This window comes from Cynoglossus semilaevis, chromosome 6 (assembly GCF_000523025.1).
Source record: "Cynoglossus semilaevis isolate Cse_v1.0 chromosome 6, Cse_v1.0, whole genome shotgun sequence".
Classification (NCBI taxonomy): domain Eukaryota; kingdom Metazoa; phylum Chordata; class Actinopteri; order Pleuronectiformes; family Cynoglossidae; genus Cynoglossus; species Cynoglossus semilaevis.
In genome coordinates, this window is record NC_024312.1 from 3,782,394 (window position 1) to 3,795,362 (window position 12,969).

The following is a 12,969-nucleotide window of genomic DNA, read 5'->3' on the forward strand; positions in this document are numbered from 1 at the left end:
CCTTGTTCCCCCCCTCCCCCCCCCCGTCCCCCCCGCCCCCCCCGTCTCCACCGCCTCCCCCGTCTCCCCCGCCTCCCCTCCTGGCTCCAGCACTAATTTTACCCTCTCGTCTGCTCACTTATATTTCTTTGCCATTTATCTTCCTCACCAGCTCTTCTCGGCCAACTTGCGATCCTCTATATCTTTTTCCAGTTATCTCCTCCCCTGTCCTTTCTCTTCTTTCTCTGACCCCTTGCGTCCCCCTCACCTCCGCGTCCCCCCCTCCCTCCATCTTCTCCTTCTGCTACATTCTCACTCTTCTTTCAGCGTTCCATCTATCTACGGTGGCCAAAGTCCCCAGCACAACGGTTCTATTCTGCTGCCTACTAATAGAATCTCTCAGTTCCTGTAATGAATCTGTCAGAATCTCCCTGAGCACAAGAGAGCCGATAGATTGATAGGGAGGAGGAAGGCGATAGAGAAGGAGTGGGACAAAGAAACGCAGAGAGACTGGGGGGAAATGACAAGACGGAGGGACAAGTGGAGAGAAGAATAGGAGAAGGGGTTAAAGAAAAAAGAAAAAGAGAGAAGAAAGAGAGAAGCCACCGCGGCTGCTGACACTTTCAGAGGTGCGTCACAAAGGTCTCAGAGCAGCGGCGTCTCAGACAGAACCGACCATATGCTCCGAAAGCACCGGTGGCACTTCAGGGACTCTGACAGTCACCGCGGGAGCGCGACAATTTCACCGAGGCCGGGTCAAAGCAGTAGAAAGAGTTCTTTCGAAGTTTTGTCTGCAGTGTTCTCTCCAAGGCTGTCTCAGGTTTTTTTTTTTTTTTTTTTTTTACAACATCAGAACTCAGTGTTTGGACTCACCGTTGTCCGTGGCCATGAAGACGGCGGTGTATTTGTTGTCGTGGACATACGGAGACTCTCGGTCCAGGGAGGCCGACGTGTTGACAGTTCCTCGGACCGGGTTCACACTCAGCCAGCCTGCTGGGTCTCTCAGAACAGCATACCTGGGAAAAGTGTAGAGAAAAATATATACGTGAACGGAGAAATGTTGACACGTAATTACTGAGACATTAAATCTGCAGATGGCCACGCCGGGAACGCCGCCTCCGAGGAGGAGGAAGTGTGTCGTGTTGTGCCGTGATGCCTAGGACTATATTAGATGGAACTGCATTTTAATTTAGTTTGAAGACATGGATTTGTTTACATTTAAATATTATTCATTTCCAGCCAGAGAGTTGTTTCAGCTTCTTCCTCTTGTGCTGTGAATATATAAAAAGAAAAGAACATGGAAGCTGAAGTGAAACATAAGGCAATAAATAGCCAAAGGTTAGCCAAACACTAGCAAAAAAAAAAAAAAGAACATTAACAGCTTAAAGTAAGTTCAAGAGAGAAAAAAATAGATACAAATGTTGAAAATTTAATTACAAATAACAATAATAAAAAAATAAATGTTGAAAATTTAATTACAAATAACTATAAAAATATATATCCAGTCCATAAATATTAATTTGAGTCTAGAAATAGAAATGCAACAAAAACGAAGCCATAAATAACAAGAAACTAATAAGATGTTTTAGCGCAGAAATAGCCAAAAGGCTAATTGGAAATATGTAGCACAATAGCTACATGTTTAAATTACCAGAGTCAAACCAGCAACTTCTAAATATTAACAGAAGAGGTCGGAAAATAATTCCAAACTTTTGCTTGTGCTGATGTGACATCATCAGTGACACGACAGTAGATTTTACGCAGTCAGAGTGACAGATGGGTTTAAAGACAATGAGGGTCTTCATATACAGTAGGTGGCGCTGATCCTGCTCTTGTTGATGCAAATGTGACATGAGACAAAAGAGATCCAGAAATAAACTATATGATCAGAACGTCAAAAAAAAAAAAAAAAAAAAAGTTAACGTTTAAAATTTCACTTAGTTAAGGTACAAGAAAAAAAATCACTCCTTCATGAAACTAAAACCCAGGGCAGTACTGCAGTATTTTCTCACTGCTGGAGTACTGTGTTATTTCTCTGTTTTCCTCAGAGGTAAATGTTGCGGCCGTCCTTCCTGCCTTTCTCCTACAGGGGGACAGTCCATTCAGAACTCGAAAGACGAAATTACAGCGACATTAAAAAACCATTAAGGACATTCATATCTGGTTTTCCAGAACAAACAAATCAGTCACACAGCGTGGCACGAGGCGACTGACCAAACATACACTTAACTTAGCTGCGACAACACACAGCACACCAACAAAAAAAAACCAAAAACACTCCTCAGTCAAAAAACAACAAAAAAAAAAAACACTCCTCAGCCTAATGCATACCTGTCAGCAGTGAAACTGATTGGTCCAGACTTCCGTGAGTCGGAGAACTGTACAGGAAGTTAGCCATTTTATTACTATTCTTTGGCACGGCGGCGCTCGGCCCTGCCAGGTTATCCTCTGAGCTGTTAAAGCTGGCGTCAGAGGCCAGTGGAGAGNTCTAGGAGAACAGCTAGCTTCTAGCCCCGCTCAGTACGTCCAGTATAAAGGAATACTGAGCTACAGTATACATCTGTGAGTAGTAAACTGCACCGTGAACGAGTTTTTATATATATGATATTTTATATATTTAGCTCTGTCTTTGCAACACACATAAGCTGCCACAAGAGGTGCCATTGAGTATGCGGCTCCTCAGAGACTCGAACCCAGGACCCTCTGCGTCTGAGGACTTTACGGCTGTCAATATAAAATCAAAATGATATCAACCAGTCAGAGCAGAGACCAACGGTGCAGCAACAACGGACACTCGGTCAGTCTCGACTGCTGCCACCTAGCTGTCAGTTGGTAGATGGCTGCTAGGTCTGATTGTCCTTGGACCTAAAACGTGAGTCGGTGATGTCAAGTACTAATGAAGTACAGGAACTAACAGGAACCTGGAACATACTGTATTTGCAGTACAGAACAGAGTTGCTGTAAAAATGTATTTTTGACAAATATATACTGTATATTTCACATATCGCGTTTGTAATTTAAGCTTAAATCCGTGTTTCTCTCTGTTCTCTGGTAAATCAGAGAGACTCTGCTGAGGAGCGTGGGGGGGGGGGGGCATGAGGCCTGCCACCCACCTGTAATCCAGTTCCATCAACAACAAAATGCTGGTACACACTGTGTGTGTGTGTGTGTGTGTGTGTGTGTGTGTGTGTGTGTGCGGCAGCAGGAGTGGGCGGGACACAGAGAGAGCAGAAAAAGATGGTTTTCAATAAGAGCTGAATTAGAGCGAGAGATTAAAGCGAAGTAAAGGACGGATCGCCGAGTGAACGCTGATTATGGCTCTTGTTTATTTTCACTTACGCCACACATTCAGCTGGCACCTCCGCTGATGACGGCCATGATTATGTAGCTCTGTCTGTGTGTGTGTGTGTGTGTGTGTGTGTCTGCTGACTCGAAGAGCGTGGCGTTCCAAACGCTGGACCGCTAAATCCATGTTGAAAAATGGGCCCAGAATTTAGACGGCGCTCGAACAAAGGACTCTGGAGTCGGTGTCAGGTTTCTGAGGCCGAGGATCCTTTTTGTTGGAGCTCAGATGATTTATGGTTTTGTTGTGTAATGAAGTGAGTGGCAATATTTCTTCATTTGAAAACGTCGACGGAAATTAATTACACTTCAAAAAAAAGAATTTTTATAAGACAACTCTTTCACGAAGAGACATCTCAGCGTCTGCTGCTACAACAATTTCTTAGAAGTTCATCAAAAAAATGTCATAAAATTAGCATTAGCTTAGCATCGAGTTCTCCTGGGGTGAGCTAGAGATGAAGATGATAAAAAAAAAAGTCTCTGGAGACAAACACAGAGGGTGAACCCTGGTCCAAACCAGGGGTGTCAAACTGGCGTACCACTGGTGGTACACATACCACAGATTGAGAACCACTGGTCTAAAGCATCATTTCGATTATTAAAAAGAAGAAAGTCGTGAAGTTCCAGAACAAGGTCAAGGTTTGTGAATATTTTTTCCAAATTGACTTTCACACTAACACGCGGCGTCACTCGCGGTCACGCACCGACGGTTCGCAGCTCCCTGCTCTGACACCAGGAGCTACGGATCACTTTAGAGTCCAAATGGAACTCCCGGAGCAGACGCTGGATTCATCCGTCTCCTCCTTAAGGCCCGGCCTGTGTGGGTTTTCAGGAACGTGATAGATATTCATGCCCTGCTCCTCTCTCTCTCTCTCTCTCTCTCTCTCTCTCTCTCTCTTTCTCATCGTGCATCATTAAGTCTCACAGAAAACAATCCTGGAGAACTGGTTCAGGTCACGCACGCACTCAGCTGACGAGGTAAATTGCTTTCAAGTAGTGAGGTAGTGGTTCTCAACCTGAGGGTCTGGACTCAGCCTCAGTTGAGACACTTGATGAATTTCAATGTTTGTTGAAAACACAGTGCTGAGTCTGAACAGTGACACAGAGGGAGTTGGTTCTGAGGCTGATTTTTTATTATTTTTTGATTCATCGTTGCATCATTTAATATGTATTGAACTAGTGGCTGAACGGAGGAATTACACTCTGCTGTCGTTCAGGGACGTCTGCTTTAAAACGCTCGATAAAATCTATTTCTTTTACAGCCATAACAAAAGTTGAGCATTATTTATATTTTTGAGCTACGTCATTCGTCGCCACTTTTTAGGTTGGGCTCAAACAAAGGGTAAAATTTGGTAAATTCCCCTGGTTGGGACTTTTATTGCTCTAAAATTTGGTAAATTCCCCAGGCTGGGGCTTTTATTGCTCTTTTTTTTAAAAAACTGTTAGTGAATTAAAGACTAGAAAATACATCATATAATGTAGCATCACAGTTTAAAAAGGCAGAAAATAAGGAAGGTGAGTAAAGACAAAAGTTTACTGAATTTTTGGGTGTACCAAGTTATCGATTAGCAGTACGTAAGCTAGCCAAATGACATTAGCCAATTGTTTGACGTAGCAAATGCAAAAAACATTGGCTAAAAATTAAAGTAAAAAAACAAATCCTTCACTCCAACGTTGGCTATCAGTTAGCCACGACTGCAGTAAAAGTGCTTTCCAAAAAATGATTAGTAAAAATGAACAACAACTTTAAACCAGAAAGTTGGCCAGAGCCAGATTAAAAATAAAATAGCCAAAAGATTCCTAGACATTGGCCAAAAGTTAAAATGATCAGCATCAAAATAACAAAAACTGCCCAAATTATATATAAATAAAGAAACTCTCCTTAAGTTAATGAAAATTCAGAGCAGATGAAGCAAAACAAAACAAAATGAGACAAAATTGAAGTGAAAATAATCCAAAAATGTCCCTGAAGGACGATGTAAACAGCCTCTGATAAAAACTGCCCCATGGCTGGACTCAGATACCCACAGCTCCATCTTCTGTGTTGCTGAAGCCTTGTATTATTGTGATTTCTTTTTTTTTTTTTCCACTTCACTAATCAAACACAGCCTTGACCCCTGTGACCTTCACCTGCGCTCCTCTCTGCCTATCAGGGCCCGGCAGCCGTGACCTCCTTTTTCCCAGGGATCGGGAGTCATTTAATGTTTCATAATAGAGCGATGCGTTTGAAGATGAAAAGACGCAGCACTAAGAAGATTATGTGAATATGTAATGAGACAAAGATCAGTGTCAAACAACACCAGCACGTGTTATTCTGCTCGGTTCCTGCGGTGCATCAGCGGAGAGGGATTCAGACTCTCAGAGGTCACCGCGGAGTGGAAAATGGTTTCAGGTGTTCCAGGGTAGCCAGATAAACTCGGCAAAAAGTTCTAAGAGAATAACAAAGCTCTTCCTCTACATATCTGACATTTAGAATTTTGGATGGTGGTGTCTTTGGCGCCACCTGCTTTTTTAAGACCTGCTTTGGTCTTAGAAAATCAAAGTTTTCAGTGGATTTTTTACTGTTTCCCATTCATGTTTGGTTCAATTTTTTTGTTACTACTACTATCCACAGAAGCCAATCAGAGCTCTGTTTGTTGGTTAAAAGGCGGGACTACGGACTGTAGGAATAATATAACAAAAACATAAACATCCAACTAGGAGTTAGGTCAAATTTATAAAGATAAAAAAACAATATTGCACATTCTACTTTAGTCGACTGAACCTCAGCTAAATTTAATCAACTAAAAGTTGACTTAAATTCCTGAGGTTTTTTTTTTTTTGACTAAACTGAAACCATGACAGAGTCAGAAGACTAACTCCAAACCACCGTCACCTCACGCAGTTATTAAGTCGTTGCATCATTTCCTCTGGAACAGCAGCTCAGCTGGTGAGTCTGTGAAGTGACAGCGTCAGTGCTCTCCTCCTCTGCAGTGAATCAGTGAATCACAGACGTGGACGTCAGTGACACCACATTACAGACATTTTTACATTTTCTCCCACTCTTCCATTCTCTTTGCTGTGCTCCTCTTCTGACTCTTCCCTTGTTCTCTCTGTCTCCTCACTTGCTACTGGCTCTTACTTAAAAAAAAAAAAAAAAAAAAAAAAATCTCAGTGAATGTTTCAGCACCTCTGTCGCTCCTCCATCTCCTCTGCCAGCGAGATCTTCAGGTGATTAGAATCTAACTTACTCAGAACAAAAAGACGGCACAGAGCCAAGGCTAACAGTCGACTTCGACTTGAAAGCAGCCGAGTGTGTGTGTGTCTGTGTGTGTGTGTGTGTGAGCCACAGATTCCAGGACATCAATCACTCGCTGCTTATTAAGAGGCACAGAGGCCGCGACGACGACGACCGCGCACGCACTGCATCCAAACTGTGGCCGAGCACGGAACGAGAGGGTGAGGAGTCAGAGAAGAGAGCACGACTGAGACGAGAATACAGATACGACAGGAAGTGAGTGACGCGGCGGCGATGAATAACGACAACAAACTCTCCATCAACGTCCACACGTCCAACGTCTCCGCTCCTCCTGACGTGATGTCATCTGAGGGAGCACCCGAGACCATCTTTTCAGAGTTGGTATGAAATGGAATTTTTAACAAAAATTTGTCTTAGAATTTTCGCACATTTCACACGTCCTCTCCTCTGTGGACAGAGGACTGGTCCACAGTGGTCTACAGACTTGAACTCAGGTCAATCCAGGGGTCTGTGACCTTTGACCCCAAAGGAACCAGTTTTATGATTTTTACCAGAAAATAAAATTCACCACCAACTGCCGCAAAGGCATTTCAACAAATGAATAGTTGAAATGATTGACTGATGACTGATGACTACTAGGTGGCCTCAGCCCAATCACCCCCAGGACTCCATCCATCCATCCATCCAACCATCCATCCATCCATCTAATTGACAGAGTGCACGTCCGACCCGGCCTCATCATTTGATATTTATTCCACGTCAATCGTTCGGCCTTTCGACCCCGTGTTTTCATATGCGCTGTGGTTTCTCGTTGTTGTGGCAGAGAGAAACGGACACATTCATCATATTTCACTTTAAACTCAGCTTCACGATCAGACGTGACACTTTGAGGTCGGAGGTCAGAAACATTTCCATAGACTTGTCTGTAAGATAAAAAAAATACAAACCAAAAAGAAAACACCAAAGATGGAAGAACGTCAACACCGATCAGAAAACTCAGAGCCGGGGCAGGAACACCCTGGTCAGCTGCTCAGTGCTGCCCACTATTGGCCATGTGAACAAATTACCCAGGTCACACCTGTTCATATTTGTGCTCTGTCTCAGCAGAGTGCAGCAGGTCTGGACCGAGGACGGAGGAAAACAACCACCCGCTCACGTCGATCATCCATCAACTGTCGGAGGAACTCAGCCGAGGGTTGGCCCCCTGTGGTCGTGGCAGGAAGTACGTGAAGTGAAAACGAAGGTGTGGGAGGACGTGATTTTAGAGATTTCATGAGATGGGAAAGTGGGCGACGTGGTTAAATTAAATCTGCTTTAAGTGACAGTGGGGGGGGGGGGGGGGAGGGGGGGCAGGGGGGGTTTAAGATAATTCTGTAAAATAGACTCCCTTTGGATTCTGACGGGTTTGAAGTCATAAACACCTTGGATTGAAGTTGGACTGAGGTTTAATATCTGACTTCAACCCTGAAAACATGGGAGTCAAACTCGTGGTCCCTAAAAAAAATGTCAGTAACAATTATTAATATTATTGATCTGAAGGTAATTTTCTTTATTTACTTTAAATCTTTTTTTATATTTATAAATAATAAAGCTTTGTTTTGTCATTTTAAAAAAGTATTTCTAAAAAAAAGTCAATTCTCATATATAGAACCCCCCCCCTCAGTAAAATGTCAGTGACATCATTCTCGGCTTTAACGCAGCAGAAAAAACTCAAGACATAAAAATAAACCAACAGGAAGACAATGATCCTGACTGTTGTTTTTTTTTTACGACCAGAACTTCTCCTCCTCCTCCTCCACCGTCGTACACTCTGGGCTGGAGTATTGCAGCGTACGTATCATTTGTCAAGCTCTGTTTATTTCGGTCGGGGTCACCGGGGGCAACAGTCGGAGGAAGCCCAGACGACCTTCTCCCCAGACAATTCCAGGACTTCGTCTCTGGGGAAAAACCTGGGTGTTCCCAAGTGAAGGGGGATCTGATCTCCCTGGCACAAACCTGCTCTTCCTCCTCCTCCTCCTCCTCCACCACCTGCACCTGCACAGAACACCTCCCCTGGGAGGTGTCTAAAAGAAGCCCGCACCACCTCGCCCTGCTCCTCTCAGCGCAGGAGCAGAGATGAGGATGACTTTTCTTTTCATCCGAGGCTAAACCCAGTCTGACGCTGTGGGAGGGAAACACGTCCAGACGGTGCACACCAGACCACAGACAGCACAGACCAATGACGGTCGGAAAACTGACAACTCTACTCCCAGACTTGGCTCTCTGCAGCCTCGCCGTCATTTGCTCGTCGCCACCTTTTTTATTATTCTCTTGCAAATCAATTTTCCTTTTGTTCGTAAAACCTGTAAAAGACTCAGAAGGAATTATTCTCCGAGCCTTTTGTGTCTGACTCTCTGAGAGCCGAGCGCCAGGTTGAGTCTTTTTGCCAAATCCACTCAGAGTGCGGGGAACAAAGGAGCCGGTGTTGATTTAACAGCAGCAATTGAGAACACAGAGAGAAAAATCAAATAAACTCCGTGGTCTCGTCGTACGAATTCAGCAGAAACCAGAGAGGAGTCGCCGGGAGAACTCTTTGGACGCGGCCTCGCATCAGTTCAAAGTCTGAAGTCTCTGAATTTCCAGGAAGACGAGCGGCTCACGGAGGCTTCACAACCTCTGGCTCCATGTTGTTGGTTCCTCCTCCTCCACAGTCACACACACATCTCTTCACACACACTCAGCTGTGAGACATAACCACAACCTAAAAGTCTAAACATCCATCAATCCATCCATCTATACATCCATCCATCTATACAAACCTAAAATTCTGACCAAATATAAAAACAACCAGATGATGATTTCAGATGGAGTTTCACGTCTCCACACACTGGTTCAGTTGGATCAACTTTTCTTTTTTAGAATAGGAGTTTATTTCCACATCTTCAATCCGATGGTTTTATTAACAGGTCAAATAAATATTTTTATAACCAAACACGGTGTAATTCCAACATCCTTCAGTCTGATAAGAAGCTGAAAACCAAATTGGAGAGTTGGACAGATCGTTAGGTTTGCTGAGATAAAGTTGACAGTTGTTAATGTTGAGAATTACTGGACGAACCAGACAGTCAACATCGACGACTAATTCACATTAGCTTTTCTAGTTTCCTCTACCTTCAAAGATAGTGTTAAAATAAACCTTTTAGGAACTCGTATTAAAACAATTTATGTTTAAATTATAACTGTTGCTAAGTTTGTTTTTTTGTCCTGCTGTTGTGAATTTAATTGAACAAAATCCAAATATTACAAATGTTATACCAATATAAGATACCTTATACTCTATTCCGAAGTAGTAAATAAAAAAATGAACATTTCAAAACATTAAAAAAAATTAAAAAAATAATTCTATATTTTTTTCAGTGACCATATACTACAAGAATGAAATCACATTGTACTGTAGAGCTACATGAACTAGAACATACAACGCCTCTATAAAGTGTGCTCGGTTTATATTAATAAATATATTTGAATGTTGATCACTTTAGCCTGGTCATTCAAACAGCAGCTAACGAGGTGAACCTTCTGGAAGCAGAACATCACGTGACGTCAGACGATACTGGACTGTTGGACCTGACCTACAGTATGGGCTACACAACTGTTCACGTCAGGTTAGCCTTTGTAGCACTGCATTTATGCTGGGGGTTGTTTTTCTCACACCTGCCCATCCGTCCATCCAGCCGTCTGTCCATCCGTCCAATCTGTCTCCGACCCAATCCTCCCTCGTCTCTCGTTCTCAAAGCTACAGGCCCAAAAACCTCAGCTCCCCCACTCCTCCTCTTTTTCTTTTAAGCCCAGTCCCTTTCAACTGGAATACGACCAGGCAGAGTGAGAAGTGAACGCAGACAGGTCGCTGCTGCATAATGGATCAACTAACTGTTTGAAATTCTCTGGGATTTTTAAGACTCAAGGAGAAGAGAGAGGGAGAAAAAAAACAAAAAAAACAACATGAATTTACCCCGGAGGAGACGCAGAAGTTAAAGTCTGGTGTATCTGAGTTTGCAGACCCAGTTCTGTTATGGCCCAGCGCATGTTCACACCTTTGGTTTTTTTTATTTTCAGACACGGTTGTAACTATTCCGTTTTATCTCCCCGGCTTCTCCGGGAAGAAAACAATCCTTCTGGAAACCTGTTGTCTGGTTTCAGTAACTAAAACCAACAACGTTCCCTGTGATTACACGAAGACAGGAAGCACTAAGAAGAAAATAAGTATCACGTCGGCGGAGACTTCACCCACACACAGTTCAAACGGCGGCGGCGGCGAGTGTTGTTGCCAAGGTTCTGTTGCTCCACAGATCCGTGGAGCAACAATTCAGTGGAAATAAAGCTATCGTGTAAACTTTTGTGGCTCTTTGAAAAAAAAAAAAGAACCAATTAAACGAGCCAGCTTCACCTAATTGCTCTCTCCATTGTCCGCCCTCTCAGCCTATCAGACCTGCACTGGATCACTCTGTCGATTTTAAGATGGTTTTTCTGAGGGAAAAGTTGGAGAGAAGTTTCCAGCTGAAACTTTCACCCTGAAGAGCCGTGAACTTCCTGGTGTCTCCAGCCCACGCAGCGAGGGAAACGCAGCGGCCAACCCAAAGTTTGGTCCGAAAGAAATCAAACTTTTAGCCGTCTCTCGTCAACACTGTCAGGATCCTCCTTCATCGATACACTCAGAAAAACCACGTCGGCTCAATTAGAGCCGCTCAACAACAAGGGCTAGAAACAGAACCGGAAGAACCGGAGTCGAATCCCACTGGGCCTCAGAGTCGAGCTCGACCAGAGACGTTTGAGGAAAGACCTACTTTAAACCACAGTCCAGGAAAAGTTGATCTGCTCTAAATAATTCAATACAAGTTTGATAAATTATGTAAATGAATATTAAATGAGAGATTTCCACTTGGTGCCAGACACTACTGCGACCACTGCACTATCACGAAATATTCTATTTCAACTAAAATTCTGGACCGCAGACCGGCCAGTGAAACGAAATATTCTATTTCAACTAAAATTCCGGACCGCAGACCGGCCAGGGAAACACCATCCACCATCCACACGCATGGTTTCATCTTGTTAAATAAAGGAGTATTCAGAAAAAAAAGTGTTTTCTTGATATGTGATATATCCATGAAACAACCAACCAATCAACACTGAATGGATGTAAAATGTACAAAAATGTAAAAACTGACAAGAAGAAACTTCACTTTTCAGAGTGAGTGCCTGGAGTATTCTGTATCATACGGAGTCCTCACATCTGTCCCTGTCCATCTGGTGGGTTGGTACGTCAGGAAAAAAAATACCTTGTTCTTTTTTTTGGAGATTTTTCTATGCAACACAGCAGATCAGCTATTTCTGCACATACAGGGTTTAATAACAGTAACGACGGCAGTGACAGGAGTGAGAAGACATTTTCTCCACCATCTGTTCTTCAAACGCCACATTTGGAGGCAGCGCTCCGCCATTTCTTACTTCTAACCAAATCAATTAGGGCCTTAATATCGGCAATTAGACCTGCGATTAACACTCAGACTGATGTTCGCGATGGTCGTCCTCGGGGCAACTCCGACATCCGACATCCTCTGTACAAGATGTACGACTATTAAAGGATTTAAACTCAGTGCATTTCAGCAGTTTTTAGGGGGAAATTTAGTCCTGGGGGGTAAACACTGCTGAGTAGTTACAGCAGTGAGGGGTCTGACTTCGATTCTGCTTTAAAAAGAAGTCTTCACAGAGAGGGTGTGGGGGGGGAGAGAGGTTGGGGGGGGGTTGTCATCTCATTTGCTTGTGTTTTATTGGGGGAATCAGATTTTTCTCGCCGTGACAGTCTGAAACGGTAGAGTGTGGATCGGAGGTAATTGGAGTTTCTAAATGGATTATATTTGAAGATATAAGTGGCTGTGAATTGATTTATGAAGCCGAGAATCATCTGGAGACCAGCACACCGTGTGGAATTAGATATTACTGCGTCATATGGAACCAGACGTAAACAGTGTGCCTGAACGCGAGACAAAAACAGAGGACGTCAGACACATGATTTGTCCATGGAATATTACATATAATGGAGTGTCTCCTGTGATTCAGCTAAAGCACCGTAGCAAATACTTCATCAACCCCCCCCACCCCACCCCCCCGGGGGCCTCCGGAATATTAATCCTGCTGGAGTGGGGCCGCCGTCCAGACCGCGGCACATGTGGTGGATGGGCACGGGTTCTGATGAGTTCTGCACTTTACAATTCAAGGAAGGAGAAGAAACCAAGGTAACAACTGCACGGGTGCAAACAGGACTCAGCTGGAACACAAGGTTTTATAATCGAGGTTCACTAACGCAGCAGCTGACGACCTCATCGCCCACGTCGCCCACGTCGGCCATGTCGCAAACACGGATTTGACAA

The 12,969-nt window shown here is 43.7% G+C and overlaps 1 protein-coding gene across 1 annotated transcript in view; it reads right to left on the bottom strand.

Moving 5' to 3' along the window:
- The window catches only part of cdh13 (cadherin 13, H-cadherin (heart)), a 222,021-nt gene that overhangs the window by 25,797 nt on the left and 183,255 nt on the right, over positions 1 to 12,969 (bottom strand). The window contains exon 14 of the mRNA XM_025056314.1: positions 853 to 995. Coding sequence (XP_024912082.1) covers positions 853 to 995 — 143 coding nt within the window. The remainder of the gene's footprint in view (positions 1 to 852; positions 996 to 12,969) is intronic.